We start from the raw sequence: 25,220 nt of genomic DNA on the forward strand, positions 1-25,220 counted from the left end.
TGTAGACCAATCAACTTCAAGGACAGTGCATACATTATCGGAGTTATGTTTTTTGTTTGCATTACAACTGCAGGTATTGTGGTCTATGCAAACATGACTCCTTGTAAAAAAAGGCGTCAATTTTGTTGCCAGATAGAAGGGTAAAAAAAAACAATTATCATGAGATGAGTTTTCAACAAGAGCGTGAAAGAACAACACACTTATTTAAAACGCGGTTTACATTTATTGATGTGATTGGGCAAGAGGATGATGAGCCAAGAATGTCTGTGTGTAACGCGTGTGACGTCACTTCACAAGCCCCCCCCCCCGTCATGAATATTCATGAGCGGGTGGATTTTTACACTCACGCTGAAGAAGGTCGAGCGGAAATAATTTATTTCGCAAATTCGCTTTATATTTTACGTTTCTTTATTGAAAGTGATCTATTAAATAATTTTACGCAGCAACAAATTGGTTTCGGTGTCTTTATTTATTTATTCAGCACTTGAAACACGGTAAGTCTAAATCACGCTTCTATATTATGGTAAAATAGACATTTGTCGGTGATTTTTCCAGATATTGTGTCGAATTCCAATTTATTTCAACCCCAACGACCGAAAGCAGAAGATAATAAAGTATCAGAGCAGTGAATTTGAACACATTGACGGTCAGTTATATACAAGGGTACAGTGACATAAAGTGAGGTGTTTGTTGGCATACTTTCATGCAATATTCATTGCCATTAAATTTACACACGAATCAATTATACTCTGCTCGTAAATGATACAGCTTTCGTCCTAGGACGGGTAAAAATCAAATATTGGGGCCCCACCTGACCGATCCCCGCACGCCCTGAGGCAGCTGACAAAGTGTTCACCATGATGCCGCTGCACACACAGAACAACAACATCGCGCCCCTGCTACTGTGAGCACTTGGCAGGATCGCTCCTGGAACAGAGTCTCGAGACTCAGCGAGGCTTTCCCCGGATCAAGCGCGCGCGCGTTAAGTCTTCGTCCCGTGCCATTACGCCGGCCAAGAGCGCCGCTGGGATGGGTACAGCGCTGCCACCCGTGGGAGCGCACCACGGGGGAAGGGGGGTGCAAGGCGGTTGCAGCAGAGGGTGCAGCAGTGTGTGCAGCAGCCAGGATGCAGCAGAGGGTGCAGTAGATGTTGCAGCAGAGGGTGCAGCAGACAGGGTGCAGCAGCGGGTGCAGCAGCCAGGGTGCAGCAGAGGGTGCAGCAGACAGGGTGCAGCAGAGAGTGCAGCAGAGGGTGCAGCAGCGGGTGCAGCAGAGGGTACAGCAGAGGGTGCAGCAGCGGGTGCAGCAGAGGGTACAGCAGAGGGTGCAGCAGAGGGTGCAGCAGAGGTTGCAGCAGATGGTGCAGCAGCGGGTGCAGCAGAGGGTGCAGCAGAGGGTGCAGCAGACAGGGGGCCTAGGTGACACCGGGGGAAAGGGAAAGGAGGCCTGGGTGACAGTCTCCAACGAGAGGAGAGACACGCAGAGGGGGGGGGGCGGGGCTCAAGATGAGCAGCATGAGAGAAAGAAAGATTGGAGCCGGTGCAGGAAGGGGAGGAGGCAAAGAAGATGAGAAGTGGGTGGGGGTGGTGAATGGGTGACGATGAGAGCGGAGGGGAAAGAGTAGAAAGGAGCGAGCAGAGATGAGCTGCACGGAGCAGCGTCTGGGTGCACAGGGAACGGGGAATCTAGTGTGAGTAATACTGCTACCTACATTATAAATACACTGAAACACTATTCTAATAATAAAACACCCATGAACTGTGAATATCAATGTGAGTATTACTAACACGACCGCTGCCGAGGACAAGGGACACCTCACGCGATCACCACGCCACCTCAAAACGAGAACGCTCCGAAATCCGCGCCCTCGAAGCCGTCGTAATCCACAAAATCTCCTCCGTACGCGTCCCCAGCGAGCGCGTGGAACACATCCGTCCCGGCGTGGTAGAGCGTGGCATCACCTCCTCCTCCTCCTCCACCTCCTCCTCCTCCACCGCCACCACCGCCACCACCACCACCGCCACCACCCATCGCCCCCAGTACGCACTCACGCAGCGCTGCCCCTTCGATGGAGGCAACCGACCCCGGGGCCACGAGGCCCAACGCGGGCCCGGCCACCGTTTCAACGGTCACTAAGAAGGCCAGGTCCACGCAGGGCCGCTCGTGTCGCCTGTGGTAGCACGGCGGAAGGGCGGGTTGCGTGGCGGCGGCGGCGGCGGCGTGCGGCGATGAACGAGGGTAGCGCGGAGCGTAGACGAGACGGAAGAGCGCTGGGGATGGTGAGGCGGCGGTGCTGGCGGCGGCGGCGACTCTGCGCCGCTGTAGTTTGTCGCGAGTGGCCGGGTCGGCCGGCCAGGCAGACGGCGTGAGTCGCCCGTCCAGTGGACACAGGACGCCCTGCGGCAGCACGGGGGTGGCAACGACGCAGTGACATTGACCACCGATGGGCAAACGGCCGAACGGCTGGGCAGCAGTGCGCGCGCTTGGCTTGCTTGCTTGCTTGTGAGTTGTTCTCGTTTGTTTGCCATGGGGATTGTAGGTCGAGAGGTCGAGCGCGCAGAGCAACGGTGAGCAATACTCCGCCGAAAATCAGTCCCAATGAAAATCAGTGCCAACGAAAATCAGTACTAACGAAAATCAGTGCCAACGAAAATCAGTACTAACGAAAATCAGAGCCATCGAAAATCAGTGCCAATGAAAATCAGTACTAACGAAAATCAGTGCCAACGAAAATCAGTACTAACGAAAATCAGAGCCATCGAAAATCAGTGCCAACGAAAATCAGTACTAACGAAAATCAGTGCCAATGAAAATCAGTACTAACGAAAATCAGAGCCATCGAAAATCAGTGCCAACGAAAATCAGTACTAACGAAAATCAGTGCCAACGAAAATCAGTACTAACGAAAATCAGAGCCATCGAAAATCAGTGCCAATGAAAATCAGTACCAATGAAAATCAGTACTAACGAAAATCAGTGCCAACGAAAATCAGTTGCCAACGAAAATCAGTTGCCAACGAAAATCAGTACCAATGAAAATCAGCAGCAACGAAAATTTGTACCAACGAAAATGAAACATTCGTGCCTACAAAATGTAACGTGATGAAACAATAACAGTCTTTACTCCTCCCGGCAATAATACAGGAGGAGGTGTTAAGATGTTCAAACACCAAATAGACGCATACTGAAGGGCATGATCTTTATTCGCCAGCATCATACTTATGATAAAACATGTAAACGAAGAAGCGTTGACAATAATGTATGCCTTGTCCTTGGAACGTATTGGCCTCCACCAAAGACTGCTTCCCCTCCACAGCCTCATCTCACCAACAGTGTTAGACGATAGAACACCGCCAAACAGCGAACAGCACAAAGGCACCGCAAACAACGCATTCACAGCTCAGGTTGAGCAGCAGCTAACATTGCCCGGGAAAGGGTAAAGCCTATTACACTGGTCAACACACTTTTTCTAACATAAGATATTCCAACGGTTTTAAGTTAATTTTGGGGTGCTGATTCCAAATCTGCCATCAGTTTTTGTCTATCACATCAGGTTTTTGAGATATCAAAGATTGTATTTTCAATAAAAACTGCAGAAGAAAAAGATTTAATAAATGTGGATATCTACATACAATGATATTATAAACACCCTATCCTAAAAATACAGCACCAAATTTTAACACTAAAGCAGTCACTGACTCGCAACAATTTGCAATCATAAGTGACAGAGTTAATTTCGGGAAAAATCAATGAAAATGGGGTATGCCGATAGCATAACAAGTAAACCCGTAAAAACAAAGTTTTTCACTATAAATCCTTTATATGCGTGGCGGCTAGAGTCCTCTCGTCCTCTAGCTTGAGATGGCTGCCACCTATGGGTCAGATGATTGTCTGCCACCATTAAGCAATTGGTAATTAAATATTTAATTTGTTTTCCCTAAACAGTGTAAAATTTTGGAATGTTTTTTTCACGAAAATGAATTGTCACACACAACGAGTCTGTGTGGAAAATGTCAGCTCGATTGGATAACGGGAAGTGGGTTAAAAAACGAGCGAAATATTTGCACGGTCCTAAGCAAGCAAGCGAACTTAATCTAAAAGATTTAAAATATATTCGCCTGTGGAGGACGCGGGGATCGACCCCGCGACCTTTGGCATGGGAAGCGAGGGCGCTACCAACTGCGCTACTCCGCCAAGGCCTGTGGAGGGGTTACGCTCTGGGCTATTATACTGTGACGTTCAGCCAAAGCGATGAATGAGTTCTATTTGAATATATGTAAAATATTTTTTTTTTGCCTAAAAAGTGTAAAATTTTGGAAAAAATTTTTCACGAACATTAATTGTCTGGCACAACGAGTCTGTGTGGAAAATGTCAGCTCGATTGGATCACGGGAAGTGGGTTAAAAAACGACCGAAAGATTTGCACGGTCGTAAGCAAGCAAGCACGCAAGCAAGCAAGCACGCAGCAAGCAAGCGGACTTAATATAAAGGATTTAAAAATGAGATGTGATAGGGCAAATCTGAGATCAGATTTGGAATCAGCACCCTGAAATTAGTCTAAAACAGCTGCAAAAGTCCAGGTTTTTTTTTTGTTGACCAGTGTTATTATTTTGTTATGTAACCAGCAAATAAGTGTCCCATAGGTGCAATGACGCGAGTTTGTTTGAGGGAGCGTGAGCTGACCTGGGGGATGGGGGGGGGCGAAGCACACAACGTTTAATACGCGAGGTTGGACCGCGCCGTGATGTACCCATCACTCACCTTCCTGGCTTGCATCAAGATGCCGAACCAGCGCCTGCGGGGGCACAAGGAATGGTGACAGAGCGCACGTCAATCAACCGTGCAGAGCGAGCTGACGGGGGAAACGCGTGGGCCTCGTGGGTGCGGGTGTTGTTGTTGGGGTGCGGGTGGACTGTGAAGGCTGCCGGAGTGTTGTATGTGTAGTGACATAAGAAGGGAGGGGCTGCTGAGGGCTCTGGGTTCCCAGGTGGGTCCAGACGCTTAAGCCTCTGGGCGCCAGGCGCTGGGTTCCCAGACGCTTAAGCCTTTTGGCGCCGCCAACGGGGGAGGGGGGGGGCTGTGTGTGCTCTGTGGGATGTCTGGTGGCGCACACGGCCCCACCCCTCGTTGGACTAGGCATAAAAAGGGGAGCTCCCTAGACGATCGGGGCGAGTTGTAACTCAAGACCCAAGACCCACGACCAGCCATCTGAAGACCCTGGGATGTCGTGAGAGCGAGTGGTGGGACTCTGGAACTCCCGACTCTACGACCTTGTGAGGGCGAGTTCCAGAGCGTAGCCAGAGTAGAGTATCTAGGCTGTGTACCTAGGCTGTGTACCTAGGCTGTAACAGAGTATCAGGACTGTTGGAGTGTTGTGTTGTAATAAAGCAGTTACCTCTACAAGTGTCTCCGGAACCCGTTACATATGCACGTGCGTATGTTGAACCTCTTTCGTACCGTACGTAGCAAACCGTGGTAATCGGAGTTGCGGGGGAGCGGGGGTGAAGGACAACAAGCTGAACACAAAAAGGAGTTCTAAATAAATGAGTTTTCAATCTTATAGATGATTTTAAAGTGCATAGCTAAAGTGACGTTATAATATCGGGAGAGCGTTCCAGACGGCCGCAGAAACGCATCTGAAAGCGCGCGATGCGGTGACCGTATTTGTTCGGTGGTTAACCAAACGCCGTTGCTGCGAGAATGATCGGAGTTCGCGTGATGGTTTATGCTTCTTGGAAGGTTGCGGGTGTGATGTGAGTGATTGTCTTTGACATATATCGGCGTTTGTTTACATCATATAGTATTATAGTCACCCTATATATATCGGTGTCAATGGTTCATGTGTCTGCAGCTTTGTTTTTGATGACTGTCATCGATCTGTAAGTGATCTGCCAGAGCAGATTTTCGTTGCAGGGAATTTTCTATTTTAGCTTTGATTTAACATTTACAGTATTTGTGTTTGCGCAAGAGTATTATTTTATTCTTCATTGTATACATTTTAGTGTTTGTCTTGATTGCTGTTCGCTTCATTGTTGTACTTTGTTTTTTTTCTGTTTGATTTTCCCATCCTGGTTATCAAAATACCACTCGATGCTTGAATCAGTTTTAGTTCTACCAGTCGCACTACTCTTTTTTATTTATGATTTTATTGTATTTCAGCAAGAACCCGCGACGTATGGGGAGGAGCACGGAAATCCGACGGGTATAAATTCCATAATCTATGCTCGTGCACAATCAACAGAGAGAAGCGTGGAAAGTCTGGTTCATTGTCCCAGGGGTGACTAGGTAGGAAGGATTTAAACTGAATTAAACATTGATGTTTTTTTGTATTTTACCAGGTAAGGCCCACTGAGCTATATCGCTCTTTTTCAGAAGCGACCTGGCCACAAATGACAGCTCAACGAAGCAGCTTATCACGTGGAAATGTATCGCAGCAGCCAGATGCTCTGAACGCACGTTCATTCTCAATGTGGAGAGGACAAAACCTGAGGACCCGCAGAACATTACAAGCGACCACGGGGAGAGGGAAACACGCAAACCCCAAATATACAGCAGGCGTCAGGGTCTGGATCGAACCCAAGACCTCCTGTATACCACGCGAGAGAATTCACATCTCGCCACCCCCAGTAAAACGGTGTGTGGGGTAGAGGCCGACCGAAATTCGGTTTCGGTTTCGGCGCCGAAAGATGGCAAATGGCCTCTTCCGGCATCGTTTCTGTTTCGACCGAAGCGAAAAAGTTAACTTTCGGTTTCGGCCGAAAGTACATTTTTAACTTTCGGTCTGGTTTCCTTTTCGGCCCAAACCAGAAATTCCGTTTCGGTCGGCCTCTAGTGTCGGGGGGGGGGTATAGGGAACGGGAAGAAGGGGTGGGAGGCAGAGGGAAAGGAAGGAACTTCACACGCCTGTTACCACTGCTGCTAGGGTACTACCCGCACTGCCGCCCTGCTCCCAGCGTCAGACGCACCTGAGTTTATTTTGAAGTACCCTGTGAGCCAAGATGCTCTTAAATCGAGATTCATCAACATAAACAACACCGCCGCTTCTCCGACAAACGCAACAAGTCGCAGTAGAAGAAATGAATAATAAACAATAACAGATAAGATAAATAAAAAAAGAGCTAGCAAATCATAATCGCAATGTAACATTTTCCCTTTTTAAAAATAAAATATCAGTTAAAAATAGATTATTATCACCAAATGCCACGTTGTATTTCAGCCACAGCAATTATAATGCAGATACGGCCTCTAGCACGATGGCATTACAGTGGGGGCATAAAAAAACCACACCTGAACTAATCTTAATTTGGAGCTTTCGTGACCTCGTCACAGAGACGTTCTCTCTCTCTGTGTGCCTATGTGTTGCTCTCTCTCTCTATGTATCTTGGTGATATCTGTCTGCTTATATGTCTGTCTATAGTTTTCTGGTCAGATTTTTGTTGCTATTTCATTTTCTTTCATTTATACCTGATGATGATTGCTTGTGTTGCAATCGAAACGTCGTATGCTATTTTTTTATTTATTATTTTATCTTTATACGTGCCTTTACCGAAAGAACCAAAGAGTCACACCTGAACTCGCTCGCGTCGCCCGCCAGCAGGAACACGTGCTTGCCTCCCAGCAATTGCAGGGCCAGGCAGCACTCGGGCCGGGCCCCTGTCGGGAGCGGTGGCAGGGAGCTCACCTCGAGGCCCGGCACCACTGCCCTGCAGGCGCTCGGGAGGGCGATGGGGCCCCGCGGGCACGCCCCGGGACCCCTGGCGATGTACAACGAGCCGTCCTCTTCCACCGCCACGAAACGCTGCCGCCAGCGCTTCACCAGGAATCCCCCTGGTGGTGGAGGTGGTGGGGGTAGTAGGAGGAGGGGGTTTTGGAGGAGTGGACGTCGAGGGGCGGATGCCAGATTCAGAGAATTTATTTATACTGGAGAAACCCGACGAGATATAAAGCTCTTTGTTTTTTTACAGATGTCCATCAGCCATGCTAAATTCCCGCTCACAGCCAAGGCCAGTGATGCAATTTTGAACCGGCGCAGTGCCTCCCCTAGGCCGACTCAGCCTTAAACGAGCACCTGGTGCGCTGTGCAATGAACATCAGCACTGGGAAGACAAAGGCGGCCGTGCCGTGGCGATCTTCATGGGTGCTCGCCAACAGCGCTTGTTAAGGCTGCAAGGGGAGATCGTTGTCTTTGTTGTTGGATTCCCAGCGAGATTAAATCTGGGTCGCAACGAATTCTCTCTCTCTCTGTGCGGGAAAGCGTCCGGGACATTGTGCAGATTATATGACTCCCCCAGTTAATCCACGCACACTGTACTAATGCCAAAGCATGAGCGCGCGGAGGCATCTGTAGCACACAACATCATCGACATGATGAGTTCAATGTGCAGGGACGCACGGCGTGCCGAGATTAAAGCTCTATTACGTACGTTGAACTTCTTTCGCACCGTACGTGGCCAACCCTACTCATTTGGAGTGCGGGGGGAGGAGAGGACCAGAAACTAAGCACAATGAGCGGTTCTTTAAGAAATTAGATATTTAAAAAAAGAATGGAGTTATTGTCAGGATATTATGAGGAAGTATGATGTTCTCTGAATCGATCAAGAAGGGCCGTTGCCCGAAACGTCGTTGAAATATTTTTTATACTTTGAAGGCCACGCAGTACTTATTGACGACTGTGTTGAGGTTATTTTTTTTAATTATCGATGAGTTGATGGGGAAATTATTGCATCATCGTCTCACAAATCATGATGATGATGATGATCACCATCATCATCGTGATCGAAAATCGTCAGCCTTATTATTGTGATTGTAGATCATCATATTTTAAATTATAATCACAACCACCGTCATCGTCATCACCGTGACTCACCGTCACCATTCTCGTGGAATAAAAATGTATCGTGATTACCGTCGTCATCATCACGATCGTTAAACGTCATCATTACCATTAACGTCGGACGCAATTGATAAGTCGTGCTTATCAATTGCATTACTCATCGTCGTCATCCAACTCGAATATTGCATCGTCATACACATCATCATCATCTTCTTCTTCTTGGTTCTTTCGGTAAAGTCACGTAGAAGGGAAATAATAAAATAATAAAAATAAAACATAATAAAATAATTCTCACGACGTTTCGGCCACAACGCAAGCAGCCGTCCTTGCGTTGTGGCCGAAACGTCGTGAGAATTATTTTTATTTTTTTTATTTCCCTTCTACGTGACTTTACCGAAAGAACCAAGAAGATGAATCCCTGCAATCACGAAAGCTTTAAATCGGAACATCATCATCTTATAATACCGTATATGATTTCTGTAACGTTACACAAGGCGATCCATTTATAGATACCCCATTAAAAATAATACAGTACTGAAAATGTACTGCAGTTTATCGAGAACACACGATTCTAAATCAAAGCCTCTGCACGTTCCTCGCCAATCTCAGCACACGCATTGCTTCATTTAACTCTCTACGCTATTTTGTCCATCCCTTCATGCGCAATGTCCACTCAGCCGTGGCTAATAAAGTATATATGAGGGGTGGAATCATGAGAAATCAGTGGGGTATCTACAAATGGATCCGCATGCATTCTTCCCACATATGCCGCGTTGGCACCGGTGCACAAGCACAAATAACAACAAGAGCACTCAACACATCCGTCAATAACACTGCAATAGAACGGCAAATACATATTTAGGAAACGTTTCGAGAAATTGCCCTTCTTCATGGTACAGTCGTAACATATATATAACGCATCTAACACGCGAGTGTTGTCCAGACGTCCCGTTACCGTATTTGTGCAGAAATCCGTTGTGGACATCCATCTGTGCTGACCCGCAGCTCACAGCCGTGGAAACAGCCTCCTTCTGTAGGATGATCAACTCTAATCCAGCAATGTCTCTGTCTGTCTGTCTGTCCCGTTTGCTGAACATTCGCTAGGGACGGCAGCTTCTGTAGGATGATCAACTCTAATCCAGCAATGTCTCTATCTGTCTGTCTGTCTGTCCCGTTTGCTGAACATTCACTAGAGACGGTAGCTCGTAATAACGCTTACTGGTCATTAATGTCCCGACATCAGTCTCGCGGGTCAAAGAGCTAACGCATAATTCTAACGTGTATATATAATCCTCAGAAAATTATGCCCGCTGCAGCAATAATGCACACAGTTGCAGAGGCTACGAATGTCAATTTGTTAGCGAATTAAGCCCCAAAAAAGATGATTACGGTTGAAATCGACGTGAACACATTTATTACATTGCAGATAAATCTGGAATTCGTCCGCAAGAAGAATTCGAGATGATAATAAAGAACGACTCAGGCGTCGCCGTGTGTGCGTGTGAGCGTGCAGCAGCAGATGAATACGTGAGTCCCACGCGTGCACACGCCCCAGCCCAGCCTGGGAGTGACACGCCACGCACTGCCCGTACCCAGCCCGCGTCTCTTCCAGCGCGCGGTGCCAAATCCAACCTCTGGAGCGCTCACGTGCCCCCCCCCCCCTTTCGCCGTAGAGCGCCGTCACGGGGAGTGGGTGAGCCCCTTGCCCGCTGCGGACCGGGGCATGGCAGATGCAGTCGCCTCCTGCTTCGTCGCGATGGGAAACTAAGGGAAAGTCCCCGCAAATGTGACTGCTGCAGTCACCAATGCCAGCCCACGGATCGCATGATCCAACACTGCCCCCCTCCTGCACCGCCGATTCACAGAGCGTGGGTCAGCTGATCCAACACTGCCCCCCCCTGCACCGCCGATTCACAGAGCGTGGATCAGCTGATCCAACACTGCCCCCCCTGCACCGCCGATTCACAGAGCGTGGGTCAGCTGATCCAACACTGCCCCCCCTGCACCGCCGATTCACAGAGCGTGGGTCAGCTGATCCAACACTGCCCCCCCTGCACCGCCGATTCACAGAGCGTGGATCAGCTGATCCAACACTGCCCCCCTCCCGCACCGCCGATTCACAGAGCGTGGATCAGCTGATCCAACACTGCTGATTTCCGGGCAGTATCGCCGGTATGCAGCAAGCCTGAACAGAGGCTCTCCGATGGCTCAACACGCAGGCTACACACACACAGTGGTGCCAACTTCCCCTTGCCACACACAGACAGGACAAGATGCGCCGTTGGTCGCTCGACGCAGAGGTTCACGGTTTCACTCCAGCGTCCGCCCTGGTAAATACTGCGGGCGTATCAAGCGGAAGTAAACCATACCACGTGCTGTCTGGTTCACGGTCGACGTTAAAGATCCCGCGACCATTCCGGATGTTTTAGCCAGCGAGCTATGATATCGTGATCAATAAGCCCGTTGCACCCAGCATGCCTTGCATGTCACACGACGTCACAGCAAGATGAAGGTTGAGGAGGTGCACCACATCCGTGAGTTTTTAATCGCCCCACTGCTGACGTAAGGGCGTCCACCAGAGAGTCCCTCGAGAGGGAGTTCGGCCTACTCTTCCTCGTCAGCCAGCCGTCTTGTAAGAGGTTACCCCCCTTTCCTGTTTAGCCCCCCTCTATCCCGCCGAACAGAAGCTGCATGGGCATGTGGTGGCTGGGCATGTGGTGGCTGGGCATGTGGTGGCTGGGCATGTGGTGGCTGGGCATGTGGTGGCTGGGCATGTGGTGGCTGGGCATGTGGTGGCTGGGCATGTGGTGGCTGGGCATGTGGTGGCTGGGCATGTGGTGGCTAAGTGACCCAGCCAACGCAGCCTCCTCGCCTGCCAGAGGAGCTCACTGACGATGGGACTGTGTCTACCGAGGATGTTTTGGTTGTTTCCAGCCCCCCCCCCCACACACACGTGCTACTCTGTGCAGATTGGTATGCTGCTTTACTTCATCGCCTTAAACCATTCACAATCACTCCTCACTACTCTCGTTCATTGTATCCTTTTACTACCGTTGGTATCGTGATCATCAATCCGCGTGCTTACCCGAGAGAGAGAGAGCGTCGCCGAATCTCAGGACTCTTTTTCAGGAGGGTCCTGCCAAGATTTCGCAGTCGAGGGCGACGATTGCCGCTCGCTGCGAATTGTGAGCGGTGGTGGTAGCGGTTAGCGCGCTGCGCTGCGAACCCGGCGACCCGAGTTGGATTCCCGCTCACGGATAACACCAGTGACGATTATCTGAACCGGTTCTGGGCCTCCCCTAGGTCGACTCGGCCTCAAACGAGTACCTGGTGCGGTGTGTACACACAGTCACTGGAGAGACAAAGGCGGCCGGGCGTGGTGCTGGACATCCCACCGCCTCATGTGCCGTGCCAGCCTTAATAGGCGCTCGCTAACAGCACTTGCCCCAACAGTCTGTTAAAGGCTCTAATGGGGGATCTTTGTCTTTGTTGCGATCCCAAGCGAGTAATTTGAGGTTTGTTATATCTTCTTCTTCCAAATTCGCCAAAAATCGTAGCATGACTGCGAGCAAGCAACGGCTTTTGCGAGTGGCGTACCGGGACCTTCCGACGTCTACCGCCAAGCAGACGGCGCGTAGCGCTCCCGGTGAATACACACCCCGCAGGAATGAAACGCGTCACATTGCCCGCTTGAACAATCGTCATTTATTTAAACGCAAAGCAAGAGACGGAAGAAGTTGGGGGGGGGGAGGGGGTTGTAAAACACGGATCTGAACAACTTTTACATCACAGAAAAGCAAACAAGGTGGGGGTTTTTTGGGGGGGGGCACATTCTCAACCTTTTAACAAAGCGACCGGCCCGAGACCATAGACTCGCCACTACACGTGGACACCTCGGGTTCAAACACAGGCAGCTACACGCGTTTGAGACCTCGGGATGTGTGCAGTCTCGGTGCAAGTTGTGGTCGCTCGACTACCGACTCCGGGGTCACAAAACTACACACGGGGAAATCATTCGAACTCCGCCTCTTGTTGTTTAATCCTCGCGATCACTCTCCACGCTGCTGTCACCGTGCGAGAGTCTCGCCCAGCTCCGGAGGAGAGCAGCGTGGAGCAACGCGGCAGAGGTCCAGAACAAACACCAGCTCACTCGAGACCCACACGTCTTCACACCTCCTCCTGGCTTTCACATTCCTCCCTGTCGACACTCGTAGAAGCATCATCAACTGCATCAGAACGTCAACCAGGCCCATGCACACCACCTCCTTCGCACATTGGCAAATAAAGACACGAGCCACAGCGGTGTGATTGTGGCCATGCAACCCAAAATATGGACCGATTCGTGAACCCAAAGAGACACAGTGAGATCCATAGAGCCACCTATTTACGTAGGTATCCAGAGACACGTAGAGACACGTGGACACCCAGAGGTACATAGCGATCAAAATTAAAGACACGAGCCACAGCGGTGCGATTGTGGCCATGCAACTCGACCTGTGGACTGCGCAGTAAACCCGTAGAGAACACACAGAGACTCATCGACATACACGGAGACCAACATTGAGATACATTCAAGACACGAGCCACAGCAGTGCGAGTGTGGCCATGCAACTCAAACGATGGACTGCGCAGTAAACCCGTAGAGAACACAGAGACTCATCGACATACACGTAGACCAACATTGAGATACATTCAAGACACGAGCCACAGCAGTGCGAGTGTGGCCATGCAACTCAAACGACGATGGACTGCGCAGTAAACCCGCTGTGGTCTGCGCGCTCCTTCAGCGGAGGAGGCGGAGTATGAACAGGAAAAACCACGAGAACTCTTCACTCCTGAAGCCCTATCGTCGTGGCCGGCAGACCTCGACATTGACACCGAGCTCCTGAACACGATTGCTGCCACAATACGCAAGGAAATAAAGCGTGCGCGTGTCTGTGTGCGTGTGTATCTATGCGTGTCACTGTGTGTCACTGTGTATGTGTCTTGCGTGCGTCTCATTGTCTGTATGTGCGTCTGTGGTGATGTTTTGAGTTTGCCTGTCAGTCGTGTACCTTTATAGGGACAACAGCCAATATGAACAAGACCTTGAGATGACAACCTAGCCCCCTATACGAGTATTCGCACCCCGGGTTATGGCAGGGGGAGGTTGTCATATTAAGAAATATTATTTGTATCCTGGTGCTCAAATCGTATCAAATAAATACTGATCCGAAGGGGTTTAAAATCTACGGGGTCAAGACACCATCTCTCCCGCCTGGCTCAGCACTCTGACCGAGCCCGCACGCAACAAATCCTTCAAAGAACTCATCCTCCCGCAGAAACGTTCACACTCTGCGGCGCGACGCGTCCGTCCTACGCCTGCGCCGGCGATGATTTCCACAAGCTCGCATCTCCTCCTCCTCCTCGTCGTCATCTTCCTGCTCGTCCAACTCTACGCCCGTCTCATCATCCCCACCGTCCACCTTGTCCCGCGCTGCCCGCGACATCCGCGATGTCCCCAGGAAGTGGTCCCGGAAGGTGGCCCAGTCGCCCAGCGCCTCCATCCCCAGCGCCCTCCTGACCTCCTCCTCCGTGCCGTGGAGCAGAGCGCGGCCGCTCACGCCGTGCTCCACGGCGCGGCTCCGGTAGTCGGCCAGCCGCTCCGAGCTCAGCTCCAGCGCCTCCATCTGCGCGCGACAGCAACGCTCCGCGGGGTCAGGGGTCGAGGGGCAGGGGAGAGCAGCGACCCAGGCGAGGGGTGGCGCGCGTTCGGGAGTTCGTAGTTCGCGATTCGAACCCGCGGCGCCTTATGTTCATGCGTCCACGATAAATAAGAGACACCGTCCGCTTCACGGTGGACGTTCAAAGGTAACGCGAAGAAGAAGAAACATGCAGGGGCCGCGTTTGCCCAGCGTCGTGGTCCAAAATCGGGGATTTACACCGCAAAATTACCCCGTTGGGGAAACGTCGCACAATCGTCGCCCCTTGCTGCGGGAAACGACTGCAGATGATGCCCGCCCGTCAACAACCGCGCCCCTCCTCCTCCTCCTCCGCGACAGCCTTGCGCTACAGCGTTGGTGCAAAGAGGAAACGTGTTCACGATTTGATTGCGCTGGAGGTGAATGGGTAGCCCCAGGCATCACAAGTGCTGAGTGAATTGGCCGATAACACCTTCATATATAGGGGACTGCAGAGCTTGTGGGGGAGGGGGGGGGTTAGATTTATCGCGGGCTCCGCACCTTGTTAGTTTCACTACATTGGAAATCGTACACAGTACATATTTACAAGATCAGCAGCAAAAAGTGTCTGAACGGCAACGTCAAGCTGTAGAGTTTGACGTTGTTGGTGGGTACACATTTTAATTACTCGTCCACGTATTTAGAAGTCTGACTTATAGATGGGAGGGTCCCACACTCGTCACTAGCCTTCGTGTTCTGTGAACATTAAGTTCTTGTAAAATGTTAATTAATATTCGGGCAAGATTAATAGTAATAATGCGTACGTGCTAAAAATAACTCCGTCATCATTCGCGATTATTTATTTTCCCATAATCGCCGAGGAAGCACAGACAAGCTGGAAGGCAGCAGCCAGGCGGCGAGCTGGCGCCACCAATAATTTCCCAAGCTCTGCGGTCCTCTACATATTCAGATGAACGAGCGTGTATGCGTGCAGCGGAAGACAACCAAGAGCGGCCGGAGAAAACCCACGTGCGCGCACTCTCTGCCGCGCAGATGGAACAGGTGGGGATTAGTCCGCACTTTGCTGTACCGCCTCCGCCCTGGCGCGTCAGGAGAAGGTCGGAAGACTTATTGCCGGACGGAAACGGCACCGGTGTCGACCACGAGAATCCACACCCGTCAACCCACACGGTTTACCCCGTATTCTTGTCGAGGGAAATTGAGTGTGTCCAGGTCCACACGGCGTACAACCGTTTCAATGCGGGCAAAGAAAACGTGTATTTGATAATTGGTTTTTTACCCTTTTATCTGGCAACAAAACCGACACCTTTTTTACGAGGAGTCATGTTTGCATAGAACACAATACCTGCAGTCGTAATGCTTACCCCGAGCTCTCATACTCTGATGGTGCATTGTCTAAGAGTTGTGCGCCTTTTGGCGTCATCTGGTCCAACCCATGTGAGACTAGGCTCTAAGAAAAGCTGTCTCGGGTGTGGACCAATCAACTTCAAGGACAGTGCATATCATTATCAGAGTTATGTTTTTTGTTTGCATTATGACCGCAGGTATTGTGGTCTATGCAAACATGACTGCTCGTAAAAAAGGTGTCAGTTTGTTGCCAGAAAAAAGGGGGAAAACCCCTATTATTATACCTGGGCAAGGGTTTTCCGGGTAAATGTTCAGGATCCATCCTCGGGTCCGAGGCGGTTTCGCGACGAGACTTGGAAAACGGCGTCGTCGTTAAATAGCGCAGAGCGGACTCCCGTGCGCGATCAGCGTGACGCGTTCATGACGGACTGGACGACATGTGGACTCGCAAGCGTGCGAGATAGCGAATGTCCAGACCTACTTGCTATATGACGAAGGATCCATGGGTCAAAACGTTGTCTATTTAATATTAATTAAGGCCACAGGGCTATGGACGAATGCTATGAGGCTTATCACCCCCCCCCCCCACCACTCCGGCAATGATTATCGCGCATGCTGTACCTCCCTGCCGACGTCTTCTGGCGTCATGTCGGGGAGTTTGGTGGCATCGAACGCCTTGCCATGGCCGCCGCGCTGCCTGTCGAAGTTCCTGATGCTGTACTTGCCCCGCAGGAGCTCCATCTGGCTCTGGATGGAGCGGTCGAGGTTGACGCTGAGCGGGCGCAGCACGGCGCCCTCCCTCACCGTGAACACGTGGTCGCGCTTCAAGAACCTCTCGAACTGCGCCGAGTCCCCGTCCAGGACGAAGAAATCGTCCAGGTCCTTCATGAGCGCCCGGAACTCCGTCAGGGACCTCTCGTACACGTCCCACATGGACGTGTCCTGGCCCGCCCCCGGCTCGTCCGCCCAGGCCTCGCCGCACTGCAGCGTCCAGCTGAGCCGGCAGGGCCACTGCGTGCTCAGCACCGTCCAGGCCACCATCCGCTCGGGCGTGAGCGTCGGCCCGAGGCCGCCGTGCGCGGCCACCGCGAGGCGGACGATGACGGGCAGCGTGTTGACGATCCTGCGCATCGTCACGAGGTTGTGCTCCACGTAGTCGAGGACGGTGCCGTCGCCGCTCTTCAGGAACTGCAGCGCGGCGACGACGAACGTCGACGCCGTCCCCGTCGTCGTCGTCGCGAGTGGCACGAGGGGCACAGCGGCGGCGGCGTCGTCGGGGCCGCCGCGGGAATTCCGCTCGCCGACTGTCACCGACTTCAAGGTGGCGGCGGCGGCGTTGGTGGCGGCGTCGTCGTTGACCGCCCAGTCCATGCCCTCCGCGAACGCGTTCAAGAAGCGGAGCTTCACCCGCTTGTCCATCTGGGGCACCGCGAAGGGCAGGTCCACGGTGCGGTTGAGCAGAAGGTAGCCGTTGTCGGAGGCCTTCCCCAGGTTCGAGTAGACCCGCTCCACCGCCTCGGCCACCACGCGCGGGTCCACGCCGAGCAGCGACACGAAGCGGGCGTGCTTGTTGGAGAGGAGGATGCTCATGGCCTCGAGCACGCTCACGATCTTGTCCGGCGCACAGCGGTCCAGGTCGCACACCTTGAGCACGATGCGGATCCGGCGGCGCTCGAACACCTCCATGTAGCGCACCAAGTTGGTGACGACCTGCACCTCCTGCTTCACCTTGCACATGAAGCCCAGCTGGTCGCTGAAGTCCGTCCTGTTCATGATCTTCTCCACCTCGGCCTTCTGCGTCACCACCGCGCTCCTGACGATCGCCAGCGCGTTGCGCAGCGCCACCGTCGAGGAGACGCCCAGCAGGCCGGCGCAGACGCCCTCGATGGCCACCACCGGCCCGTTCGGAAAGCCCAGCGCCAGCACGGTGACCAGGAGCATCACGAGCAACGCGAGGAAGAGGATCGGCGCAAACCAGAGAGGCACGCCCAGCAGCCGCTTGACCTGCCAGTCGGTGTCCCCGCCGCAGCGCTGGCACGTGGGCACCGCGCGGCTGCGGACGGCGCGGTAGATCGCAGTGGGCAGCGTGCGGAAGTTGAGGCGCACCGCCTCGCACAGCGTCGTGACCAGGCCGGCCCAGAGGCGGTCGCTGCCGGCGAACTCCCAGGCGTTGAAGGGGACGAAGACGAAGCGGACGTTGCGACGGTCGCGCTGGCGCTGCGTCAGCAAGGGGTCGTAGAAGAGGAGCCGCGCGACGAGGGCCAGCAGCCCGAGGGGGCCCTGAGCCGAGCGCGGCCGCTCAGCCAGGCGCGTCCACTCCTTCTCCTCGATGGTGGCGGCGTTGGCGACAAGGCACCCTGGGTGGACGCGGGGTGGGGAGGGGGGACGTGGCGCAAGAATAGAGTCAGCAGGGGAGATGGCGGATTCTATGTCCGCACTACTGGGCAGGGGGGTCTAAGTTTACTTTCTCTAGGTGTATTTTCAGAGAGTTATGTTTTCGATCGATAGTTCTGGAGATCGAGCAATTGATAGATTGAGAGATCGACGAGATCTACAGATCGGGAGGTCGGAAGCTTTGAGATTGGATTGGAGAATCTGGTGGTCAAAAGGTCTCGAGTTTGAAAGGTCAGGAGGTTCTGGAATTAAGAGTTGAGCAGATCTGCAGATTGGGAAATGGTGATAACTGGAGATCAGGAGTTTGAACGGTCGGGAGATCTCGTGATCGAGAGATGTGAGATTCATCTATTGGGGGGGGCGGGCCAGAGGTCGGTTGATCTAGAGGTCGGGAGGTCTGGAAATGCGTAGTTGTGGAGATTGGAGGTTCTAGAGATTTGGAGACGGGGAGAATGGAAACGTGTGGAGGCGTTGGGGATTAGGAGGGTTTCACTCACTCTCGATCTTATACTGCAGATGATCCATGCCGCTGCCCCAAGGCGCGTACAGCCCCACGGTGATGGGGGTGGCCACATGGCAGAGCGCCTTGGCCAGGCACTGCGTGTACTGGTCGTACTCCGCCGGGTCTGTCGGGATCCGGGGTGAGGGGGCAGTGGTCAGGGTTAGGCAAGGGGTAGGGGTAGGCAAGGGGTAGGCAAGGGGTAGGCAAGGGGTAGACAAGGGGTAGACAAGGGGTAGACAAGGGGTAGGGGTAGGCAAGGGGTAGGGGTAGGCAAGGGGTAGGGATAGGCAAGGGGTGGGGTAGACAAGGGGTAGGCAGGGGGTAGGGGTAGGCAAGGGGTAGGCAAGGGGTAGGCCAGGGGTAGGGGTAGGCCGGGGGTAGGGGTAGGCAAGGGGTAGGGGTAGGCAAGGGGTAGGGGTAGGCAAGAGGTGGGGGTAGGCAAGGGGTAGGCCGGGGGTGGGGGTAGGCAAGGGGTAGGCCGGGGGTAGGGGTAGGCAAGGGGTAGGGGTAGGCAAGGGGTAGGGGTAGGCAAGGGGTAGGGGTAGACAAGAGGTGGGGGTAGGCAAGGGGTAGGGGTAGGCAAGGGGTAGGGGTAGGCAAGGGGTGGGGGTAGGCAAGGGGTTGGGGTAGGGGTAGGCAAGGGGTAGGCCGGGGGTAGGGGTAGGCAAGGGGTAGGGGTAGGCAAGGGGTAGGCAAGGGGTGGGGGTAGGCAAGGGGTAGGCAAGGGGTGGGGGTAGGCAAGGGGTAGGGGTAGGGGTAGGCAAGGGGTAGGCAAGGGGTGGGGGTAGGCAAGGGGTAGGGGGAGGCAAGGGGTAGGGGGAGGCAAGGGGCAGGAGTAGGCAAGGAGCAGGGGTAGGCAAGGGGTAGGGGGAGGCAAGGGGTAGGGGTAGGCAAGGGGTAGGCAAGGGGTAGGGGGAGGCAAGGGGTAGGGGGAGGCAAGGGGTAGGGGGAGGCAAGGGGTAGGGGTAGGCAAGGGGTAGGCAAGGGGTAGGGGGAGGCAAGGAGTAGGGGTAGGCAAGGGGTAGGGGTAGGCAAGGGGTAGGGGTAGGCAAGGGGTAGGAGTAGGCAAGGGGTGGGGGTAGACAAGGGTTGGGGGGGTAATCACCGCTGTGCGCGTCGTGGCAGCTCATGGCTCGTGACGTTGCTGACTCCGTGCGCTCCAACATTGGAGCGGTGACAGACGCGATCCCCTAACCACAACGGCAACATCGCCAGCATCAGTGAACACCATTGTCAGACGCAATCATTATTCACTATCATCATCATTGTTATCATCATCATCATCAGTCACTAACTCCATTGTTATCGTTCTAGTCACCGTCATCAATGTCCTTGTCATTAGTTTTTTTTTTATCATTCTCATCGGCATCAGTCATCATGAGAATCGTACGTCGTCGTCATCATCATCATGATCATCATCCGATTCCACGTGTTGTGACCGCCCCAGGCCTGACAGCTCGCGGAATCCAACTCCAACCTGCCGTGACTTGAGTGTCCATCACGAACAGAATACGGGGGGGGGGGAGCGGTGGTGCTGTGGTTAGCGCACTGAGCTACAAACCCCCGGCGACCTGAGTTCGATTCCCGCTCATGGCCAAGACCACGGACGATCATCTGACTTTATTACGTGGTCGCCAAAAGCACTTGCCCCAACAGCCCGTGAAGGCTATGGTGTGGGGATCTTTGTCTTATGTGGCGAGTGGTGCCGAGAGGTTTGCATTCAGGAAGCCGCCAGCAACAGAGGAACCAATGCAGCTCACACTCGGGAAGTTGATTCCACGCGGCACACGGAATTCCACCAACCTGTTGTGTCACGCATGCGCGCACCTGGAAACACCGCGCGTCTATTAATAGCGACCGAGTCACCCGCCCCGAGATCGTTATTGGGTGGGTAATTTACGCGCATTCTTTAATCAAAGAATAAATTACCCCGTGTTATTTATAGGTACTGTACGCTCGCTTGTGTGCAGACGCGCGTCTAATGAACAGAGGATTTGGTGGCGCTGCTGTTGCTGCCCGTGTTGGCAGTGATGGTGCACAAGCAACAACAAGCGGGTGCGTGGCCTTACAAGTGGCGAGCGGTGGTGTAGCGGTTAGCGCGCTGCGCTACGAATCCGGCAACCCGGGTTAGATTCCCGCTCACGGCACAACACCGGTGGCGATTATTTGAACCGGTTTTTGGGCCTCCCATTGGTCGACTCAGCCTCAAATGAGTACCTGGTGCGGTGTGTAAATATTGCCACTGGGGAGACAAAGGCGGCAGGGCGTGGTGCCGTGCTGGCCTTCATAGGTGCTCGCTAACAGCACTTGCCCCAACAGTCTCTTCAGGCTATACGGGGGGATCCGTCTTTTTTGGCCTTAAATGAACAATATTAATAGGCGACGTCTCGGGCAATGGCCCTTTTTCATAGTTCACACGTGTATTGAAACGTTTCGACAACAGGTTATAGGAGATTGCAATGTTTCATTTGTTACGTAATTAATTGTTTATTGTCAGCCCAGGGGTCAGCAACCAAAACAACAAGACGACCCAAACAAGTTTCGAATTCTGTACAGACAACAACAAAAATCAAGAGCCGAGATGCATTGTAAACAAACTCGGCATCCTCCAACTATTATCGCCCACTCCGTCTCTCTGTAGCCAGTCTTGATGTGCTCTGAGTAAGGAGCATTGCCCTGAACGCTGCCCAGAGGTCGCAACCGGGTACCCGATACCCGGCTACCCGTACCCAGCCGGGTACGGGTACCCATTTGCGACCCTGGTGCGGCCGGGTACGGGTAGACCGTGAGTCACTGGTGAGTAACTGTTTGTCACTCATTTCCCAACGTCTCGTCTCTTCTCACAATTCAAGTTCCTAGAATCAACCCACCCGCGCCTGCAACATGGCTTCATCCCAGAGGTCGCAATCAGGTACCCGATACCCGTACCCTACCCGTACCCGGCCGGGTACGGTACGGGTACGACCGGGTACGGGTAGGGTACGGGTACGGCCGGGTACGGGTACCCGTTTGCGACCTCTGACGCTGCCCATGACACATTGGATCACGGGGGCCCACACAACCCGAACGCGCCCGCCGATATCGGCAGATCTCGCAAGCCCTTCGATCGGCGCTCACTCACGACAATACACGATGCGAAACGGGGGAACTTAATACACTGGACATCTGTGAGAAAAAAAAGAGCTTTATAGGATTCCTCCAGTATAAATATTCGGATTAATATTTGTAATATATGCCTACAATATAGCTTGTATATTATACAGAATCTACAGTAACGTACATGTCATTTAACACCAGGCCGTAATACAATACCAGGCGGTGTTGCTAGCTAACAACAACGCCGCTCTTAACCAACGCGTACCGACCTGCGTGGTGAAGTATGGTCAAACAGCCCCTTCTAACGACAAGGCGTGGAGACATCTTAATCCAGCAGTGGAATTAGCAGGACCGATGAAGATTTTCGATGTGTCATCGTACATGGAAAGTATTTGATTACAGACGACTCTGAGCGTTCCAGTCGCACGAGATAAAACTCTTCACGTGTTCATCGTCTCAGCTGTTCAATCAGCTGTCCGGGCGACATTGGCCATACTGTGCAGACGTGGTCATAACGTGATTACATCATCATCATGATCAGCCATTATCAGTCCACTGCTGGATGAAGGCCTGCCCGAGCCGATCGCCATGCAACACCGAGCTGATTCCATCGCTCCGTCTCCTCGGCAGACGTGCTCTCCTGCGCGATGCGCATTCCATTCCTTGACTGCGACTCCGCTATTATTCTTGACAAGCTATCGGGCCCATCATCACAACCACTATCATCACCATCATCATCATCACCACAATCAACATCACCACCACCACCATCATCATCACCACAATCATCATCATCATCACCACCATCATCACCACCATCATTACCACCACCACCACCATCATCACCACCATCATCATCATCACCACCACCACCATCATCATCATCACCACCACCATCATCATCATCACCACCACCACCATCATCATCATCATCACCACCACCACCATCATCATCATCATCACCACCACCACCACCATCATCATCATCACCACCATCATCATCGTTTCTGTAATTAAAGAGAGACGCGTTCTGTCCCAACCAACTCGCTTTCCTTCACAGTTTGACTTAACCTTCTTCTTTGTTCTTTCGGTAAAGTCAGGTAGAAGGGAAGTAATAAAATAATAAAAATAAAACATAATAAAATACAATTTTCACGACGTTTCGGCCACAACGCAAGCAGCCGTCCTCAGGTGAAGAACAGGTCTGTCGGAAAGACAGCGTCACAGACGCTGTCGTCGTGAGAATTGTATTTTATTATGTTTTATATAAAAAAGAACCAAGAAGATGAATCCCTGCAGTCACGAAAGCTTTAAATCGAAAAGTTTGACTTAAATGTCAATCGCCAAGCGCGCGTTCTCCAATCCACGCGTTCTCCCCCAACGGTGGCGATTTCCCGGGTGCTATCGTTCGTCGCAACGAGAGGCCACGCAACGAGAGGCCACGTAATGCCGTGCGAATCTGCATCGCGAGTCTGACAGCGTGACTGTGCAGAGGTGAGCAGCAGCGAGGCTCACCCACGAGCAGACGGCGGTGTGACGGCTCGAACGAGGCAATCCACCTCGAGGCACGACGAACTGATCCGCTCGGTCTCTTCGTCTTCTTTTTTGTCGACAACTTTAAGCTTCTTGTTTGTTTATGAGACACAAACCCCGTAAATACCCCCCCACCCCTTTCTCTGCGTGCGACGTATTGACACACCGCGCACGTGCCGCACGCGAACGCGTCGTGGCGTTTAATAGTGAAGGCCGACCGTACGGAGGAAGACGGCCTTCGCTAACCAAAGTCTACCCCCTCTCCTCCTCCTCCACTCCACCGTCGCAAACGCTGCAGCAGCGAACCGAATCGCATGTCCGGGGAGCAGGCGAAGCGAGGTGCTTTAGTATTTACACATCCACAGCCCACGTGGCTCCTCCCCACCCACACACACAATACAACACCACAGGTAAAGTTTCCACGCCCCTCTCTATTCCCCACCCATCCCCTCCCCCCCTATTCGCGGGGAGGCTTCTTGTTGCAGGCTGTTGCGGCCAAGGTGATGTGAACGCGCATCCCAAAGGCCTTCGCAGCAGAGGTGAGAGAGGACGAAAGACGCCCAAACGCCGTCGTCTTCCCGGCGCTAGTCTATTGTCGCGGGTGACGGCAAAATGTGCCAACGTTGAGGTCTGCCGGCCACGGGAGAGCCTCACACAACACAGTGCCGGGTACTTATTTAGGGCTGAGTCGACGTACGTGGCGGTCTAGCAGTGGATACAATCGTGATGCATTGAACGGCTCAACTGGCTCTGCAACATTTTGAGCACCCCCCACCATCCCCCCCCCACACCATCCCCCCCCACACCATCCCCCCCACCATCCTCCCCCCCCCCCACACAATCCTCCCCCCCCACCACACCGTCCCTCCCCACCATCCCTCCCCCCACACCGTCCCTCCCCCACCATCCTCCCCCACCACCATCCTCCCCCCACCATCCTCCCCGCCCCCCCGACTATCTGCCCCCCCCCCGCGTGTTAAGTCTGTAGCGAGGTCGGCATTTGCATGAATCGCGACGTTCAGTCTCCCTGACTTTGTTTCAAGGGCCCTGTCGGCAGGTATGACACCGACTTGTCTCATCAAATGATACAATGCTGGTCAAGTTCACTTAAACCAGAATGGTAACATTTCCTTTACAAGATGTGTGAGCACCATTGGAACCTCCTTTGCCAGTAGCAAAATATGATTTTAAAAAATTGCATTCCGACCATAGGTATTGTGGTCAATGCAAACATGACTCCTTGTAAAAAAGTTGTCAGTTTTGTTGCCAGATAAAAGGGTAAAAAAAACAAGTATCTTATTTTGCTACTGACAAAGGAGGTTCCAATGGTGTAAATGCTTACCCGAGCTCTCATACTCTGATGGTGCATTGTCTTTGAGGTGTGTGCCTTTTGGCGTCATCTGGTCCAACACCATGTGAGACTTGGCTCTAAGAAAAGCTGTCTCGGGTGTGGACCAATCAATTTCAAGGACAGTGCTTACATTATAAGAGTTGTGTTTTTTTTGCATTCCGACCGCAGGTATTGTGGTCAATGCAAATGACTCTTTGTAAAAAAAAGTTGTCAGTTTTGTTGCCAGATAAAAGGGTAAAAAAAACAATTATCAAGATGTGTGAGCTCGGTTTTTTGTTGTAAATATCGTTAAACCGAATCATAATAGTAATAGGAATCATATATCGTGTCTCCATTGTCAGTCTCGCCACCACTACCACTCAAGGCTGACACTGTTGAAATAAGAATCGAGCACAGGGATGCAACACTAAGTTATTTTGTAGCTGTTAATCAGCCCACGTTCTTTAAAAGTAAAAACAATTAATCCGGCACAATGGTATCAAG

At 52.5% G+C, this 25,220-nt stretch overlaps 1 protein-coding gene and 1 long non-coding RNA gene across 2 annotated transcripts; both read right to left on the reverse strand.

Annotated features, from left to right (window-relative positions):
* Positions 1–2,293: 2,293 nt before the first annotated feature.
* LOC144943312 (uncharacterized) lies at positions 2,294–7,588 on the reverse strand. Its single transcript, XR_013639485.1, has 3 exons — positions 7,569–7,588; positions 4,762–4,795; positions 2,294–2,397 (listed from the first exon to the last, which is right to left on the reverse strand). It is a non-coding gene; the product is annotated as an uncharacterized LOC144943312 (long non-coding RNA).
* A 5,948-nt stretch (positions 7,589–13,536) lies between these two features.
* Positions 13,537–23,431, reverse strand: LOC144943313 (NTPase KAP family P-loop domain-containing protein 1-like). The gene is made up of 5 exons (XM_078870686.1): positions 23,369–23,431; positions 19,863–19,947; positions 18,753–18,881; positions 16,483–18,218; positions 13,537–14,502 (listed from the first exon to the last, which is right to left on the reverse strand). Exons 2-5 carry the CDS (start codon positions 19,921–19,923, stop codon positions 14,161–14,163), a joined length of 2,268 nt encoding a protein of 755 aa, XP_078726812.1. The 5' UTR covers positions 19,924–19,947; positions 23,369–23,431; the 3' UTR covers positions 13,537–14,160.
* Between the last annotated feature and the right edge of the window lie 1,789 nt (positions 23,432–25,220).

Source organism: Lampetra fluviatilis, chromosome 30 (genome assembly GCF_964198595.1).
Source record: "Lampetra fluviatilis chromosome 30, kcLamFluv1.1, whole genome shotgun sequence".
Classification (NCBI taxonomy): domain Eukaryota; kingdom Metazoa; phylum Chordata; class Hyperoartia; order Petromyzontiformes; family Petromyzontidae; genus Lampetra; species Lampetra fluviatilis.

Bases quoted from the DNA above. Each gene is read 5' to 3' on its own strand.
- LOC144943313 (XM_078870686.1), bottom strand. From the start codon at position 19,923: ATGTTGGAGCGCACGGAGTCAGCAACGTCACGAGCCATGAGCTGCCAC. The intron at 18,882-19,862 runs GTGATTACCCCC...GGATCCCGACAG, and splicing joins CTGCCACGACGCGCACAGCG to ACCCGGCGGAGTACGACCAG. The intron at 18,219-18,752 runs GTGAGTGAAACC...GCGTCCACCCAG, and splicing joins TCTGCAGTATAAGATCGAGA to GGTGCCTTGTCGCCAACGCC.